This window comes from Sinocyclocheilus rhinocerous, unplaced genomic scaffold (assembly GCF_001515625.1).
Source record: "Sinocyclocheilus rhinocerous isolate Xijiao unplaced genomic scaffold, SAMN03320098_v1.1 scaffold5941, whole genome shotgun sequence".
In the NCBI taxonomy this organism is placed as follows: domain Eukaryota; kingdom Metazoa; phylum Chordata; class Actinopteri; order Cypriniformes; family Cyprinidae; genus Sinocyclocheilus; species Sinocyclocheilus rhinocerous.
In genome coordinates this window covers 73,252-78,517 of record NW_015627187.1, presented here as the reverse complement: position 1 = coordinate 78,517, position 5,266 = coordinate 73,252, and the positions used below count along the sequence as shown (strand labels likewise).

Genomic DNA, 5,266 nt, shown 5'->3' with positions numbered 1-5,266 from the left:
GTGTTAAAGTAAGCAATTAATTGCAATAAATAAATGATGATTGACTAGAAGATCCTAAAAATTGATTCATGAGATTTAGAATATAATAATAATAATAATAATAATTTGTAAATATTTTCTATAATAAACATACAAATATGAATAATAATGTTAATATAATTATTTAATAATAATTATTATTATTAAAAAGGATAATTTTATTTTGTTTTACTACTACTACTACTACTACTACTACTACTACTACTACTAGTTTTACTACTACTACTACTACTACTACTACTACTACTAATAATAATAATAATAATAATAATAATTCTGGTATGGGAAAATGTATTACTTAAGGTCAATAACTTGAACAAGCCCTTAATCTCAAGTATGAGCAATAAATAAATAAATAATACTCACTAATGAGCAGATAAGAGTTTTCGAGTCATCATTCATGCAAACTGATGTGGTGTGTGAGGGTGCTCTGTTTCTCACCATGTTGATCTCTGAAATGGTATCAATACTGGCGATGTCTAAACTCATGCCCACCGTGACGGGACCATCTGCAGAACAGAGATGGAGAGAAGGCATGTCATCATAATTCAGAGAATCGTTGCTAAAGACGGAAACCCTGCGAGCCAAACTCTCTGCTCATTAAAGCTGACGATGTGGGAAGCATGTGTTTTATTTCTTCACAAATCTTTACAACAGAATGAAGTGAACATGCGGTGAACAGGGACAAATGAACGAAAAATAGCAATGACTTCAGTGGAACGCAACAATGGAGTGGAGGCAATAATTCAATATTTTTCCTCTCATGGTTTTCTTGACACATACTGCTCTTTCTATGGCTATTTTTACACTTGGTTTGATGGTTTGAGCTGCTGTCCACACACGTCTCTCTTCACATAATTGTGTCGTCAACATAAAACAGCAGCTGTTTACCACTCAAACTAGGCAATGACTCCAGAGGAGACGCCAGATTCACCGTGTTATTGAAGTGTTTGTCCCTATGGATTCAACAGCAAAACTTCCTCAACACTGGTGGAGAAACGGTGAATGAATTAATGAAAAAACAGTCCTCAACTCAATAATTTACAGCAGGAGCAACAGGAGGAGAGACAGCGATGGATTCACTGTGTTTCTCTAACCTGTGTGCGCTGCTGCTTTAATAAAGTAATTAGTAGGGATGTGCCCGAATAGTGAATCTGTATTCGGAAAGGCACAGAAAACGAATAATGTGTTCTACGGAGCCGGTTCTATGGTTAGCCGCTTGCTAGCGGTAATAATTGTGTCGTCAACATAAAACAGCAGCTGTTTACCACTCAAACTAGGCAATGACTCCAGAGGAGACGCCAGATTCACCGTGTTATTGAAGTGTTTGTCCCTATGGATTCAACAGCAAAACTTCCTCAACACTGGTGGAGAAACGGTGAATGAATTAATGAAAAAACAGTCCTCAACTCAATAATTTACAGCAGGAGCAACAGGAGGAGAGACAGCGATGGATTCACTGTGTTTCTCTAACCTGTGTGCGCTGCTGCTTTAATAAAGTAATTAGTAGGGATGTGCCCGAATAGTGAATCTGAATTCGGAAAGGCACAGAAAACGAATAATGTGTTCTAGGGAGCCGGTTCTATGGTTAGCTGCTTGCTAGCGGTAGCCTGTTACATTACAGTACATACAATTTCAATTACCACATAAACGGAGTAAGGAGAGATGACTGATAGGAGGAGTAGTTTACACAGAGTACGTGTGATCGTGAATCTCGAAAAGTAAAAGTAAAAAGCGAGCGTGCATTCAAAAGCGATTTCAATGCCCCGCATATTAATAGCGGCTTCCTGATGCCCACAGTTTATATACAGTGTAATTACCCAACGATGTACTTGCGAGAGAAAGCATTGAATTATATTTTTTTCCTCCCATCTCGTATTTATTCCCTTTAGGGCTTCTGTAGAACACGTTATTCGTTTACTGTGGCTTTCCGAATTCGGATTCACTATTCAGGCACATCCCTAGTCATTAGTCTCGACTGCTGTAGGGTCTCAGGTTGATCTGGTTTGTGTGTGACAGGGATATTATCGGTAACTAAAACTGAAAAAAAACTAAATAATTTTCATCACTTAAAAAAATAAACATCATTAACAAAAAACTTAAACTTATTTTATTTCAGCTAGTTTCCAATGCAACATTTCATTTTCTTTAAGTACTTCTAGTTGAAGTACTAAATATGGAAGCTTGTTTTTGACACAAGATAAAAAAAGACAACTTTTTTAAAATTCAGATGCGAAAACAAAGGTCAGAATTCTGAGAATTTTTATTCCCTGGTGGAAAAAAAACAGAATTGCAAGATGTAAACTCAAAATTGTGAGTTCATATCTCACAATTCCAGAAAACAACAACAACAACAACAACAACCTGAATTGCTAGTTAAAAAGTCCAAATTACTTTTTTATTTTATTTTTTGTGCTATGACAGAAACAAGCTTCCATACTATAATAACTAAAACTAAATAAACTAAAAAATAAAACTTACAAATTATATAGACATATATATAAAAATAAAAAGGACAAAAACACACAACAAACTTACTAAAACTGTAGCTAAAATTAACTAAAACAGAGAATATGAAAATAAAATCTAATTCAAAATATTAACAAAAAATTATAATAGTATATCAGCTGTACTAAAATAACACGTGAGCATGCATATGGGTTTGGGAGCAATGCAAGCTCAACCGCATGCGTCATTATATTTTGTAATATTTCAGAGATGCCACAAGGGGCGCTATAGCTGGAATTCACATAAAAAGTCGTCTACAGTCATGGTGGAGCAACAGTTTACAGAGAATCTCGCTGTTATGTTATGCATGTCTCTCGCTTTCTGATTGATGATACTCTGGCTTAATCACATTTCGATTCTCATTTGCATGTGTAACATAATGGAGCATCAATCAATCTGTTTTGAATGAAGATGTGAGGGAGTAAAGCGCCGTTCAGCCCACATACAGTACACACATGCATGCATTAAACATTCATTATGTCCCTACTGTCAAAGAAAGGCCGGAGGTATTTGTTGTATCCTTTCATCAGCTTCTGGATGGTCGGAGGAAGAATCTCTCCCTCTTTCACCTCGGTGCTGAGCAGAGAGTTTTCCAGAAACCTGTGGGAGAAAAACGGAGGAATATGAACGAAGAGAAAGAAAGCTGTGGCTTGCTCTGCACTCTCATTATTTCAGGGCAGATCGCTGATCAACGGTTTGGTTTCGCTGTAAAATCAGCGGCCCACACTGATAAGAGCGTTCAGATCCCAGAACAACTTTAAATTAAGATAAAGAGAGAGAGAGAGAGAAAGGGCAAAAATAAGCTCATTTTCATAATTGGATTACTTTGTTCCGTCAGTGTGGAAGACTTGAAAACGTACCATCAGCACTCGGATTTTATCACGCTTCGCTTTTACACACAACAGCGAAAATACGCCTGCACCGTCAGCAGAAACTAAAGCGCATTTATGATGCAATGAATGATTTGTGCATGTGTGTGACATGTGTGACACCAATGCACTGAGACATGCTAAAACTGACTACAGAAAAACTCTACTTGTCATTAGTTTCATTACCACAGAATATGTTTTCGATTTGAATTTAAAGTTTATTTAAGTGTAAACATTTCTAGTACTAGGGCTGCATGGGGGGGGAATCAAAATTTTGTGACTATACATATTAATAGGCTACAAAAAAAAATAAATAATAATATTTCATTGTAAAACAAAAATATAGTATTTAAGAAAAATATACATGGCAACTATAAAAAATATTTATGGCTGTCTTAATTTCTTGATTTTCAAATGCTAAACCATCAAAATTAGACCTTAAAGCTTCTTTTTTTGTAGATTAGCACTTCTCATTACGAGTTTGGGAAGATGGTTGGTGCTCGCGTGTAAATAAACACCACGCAGTGCATATATTTATTTATTTATTTCATGAACTCACAGCCACTGCGATTTGATAAAAAACTCATATAGATAAAGTCGCTGTTATCAAAATAATCCAAGTGATCGTGCTGACGGCCTGAGAGATAAAGGGAAAAAAAGTAGAAGATATAAATGCTTCAGAGCGTCTGAGGAGGAAAACGGCCACAGGCTGAACGCAAACATTTATATTTATTCCAAGATCAAAACATCTCCACATTATAGTCGCTTACTGTACTCGTTTGTGTCTATATTTAATTATTCTAAAGAGACAAATATCTTAGAAAGTTGACAACATACATGACAACATCTGAGAAGTTCCTGCTGAGCAGATAAATATTGGCTGAAAATAAAGTAGGACAGTGTCCAAACAGCCAAGAGACACAATCTTGTCTTTAAAAAAGTGTGTGTGTGTGAGTGTGTGTGTGTGTGTGTGTGTGAGTGTGTGTGTGTGTGTGTGAGAGAGTGTGTGTGTGTGTGTGTGTGTGTGTGTGTGTGTGTGTGTGGTTTAGGGGTAGGGTTGGTGTAGGGCAGTAGCACATACAGTTTGTACAGTATAAAAACCATTACGCCTATGGAATGTCCCCATAACGTGATGAATACACAACATGTGTGTGTGTGTGTGTGTGTGTGTGTGTGTGTGTGTTTTTCTTCCAGGCCTGCAGGTCGTGTGTGGGATCAGAAGAGTCTCTCCAGCTCCGTTTCTGACAGTTATTCGCTTTCGTTTCACACAGTCGAGACTAGAAAACCCAACATGACCTTCAGTTTCCCCATATCAGGGTGAACCTCACAAAAACATGCAGGCCAGGTCACATTTCACCCCAAAATCAAAATAATATAAATAAAGCAAATAAAAAATACATTTATATTTATTTTAAAAAAATGAAGCCTATTTGGCATCAAAAAATGTATTTATTTATTTATTCATTTATTTTATATGGTTACTTTATTCAAAATCAGGATTTTTTTACACTTTAGATATCAATGATGATTCTAATTAGAATTTCATTACTTTAATAGCTTTTTAAATGGGCATAAATTCTGCAATAAATTTTACATTGTTATTACATTTTTTTATTATTTCTTTTTTGCATTGCATTGCACTGCAATAATAAAAATGGGGGTACTTTTAAAAATTGGAGGACTTAATGCAGAGGTGCCCAAACTTGGTCCTGGAGGGCCGGTGTCCCGCAGAGTTTAGCTCCAACTTGCCTCAACACACCTGCCGGGAAGCAGGTTGATTAGCTTGATTAGCTGGTTCAGGTGTGTTTGATTAGGGTTGGAGCTAAACTCTGCAGGACACAGGACCGAGT

General features: G+C 36.4%; 1 protein-coding gene across 1 annotated transcript in view; it reads right to left on the bottom strand.

Annotated features, from left to right (window-relative positions):
* The window catches only part of LOC107720858 (gamma-aminobutyric acid receptor subunit pi-like), a 43,411-nt gene that overhangs the window by 13,036 nt on the left and 25,109 nt on the right, over positions 1-5,266 (bottom strand). Inside the window, exons 3-4 of the mRNA XM_016528693.1 lie at positions 3,035-3,147; positions 481-548 (exon numbers count right to left, since the gene is read on the bottom strand). Of these exons, the coding sequence (XP_016384179.1) occupies positions 481-548; positions 3,035-3,147 (181 nt within the window). The remainder of the gene's footprint in view (positions 1-480; positions 549-3,034; positions 3,148-5,266) is intronic.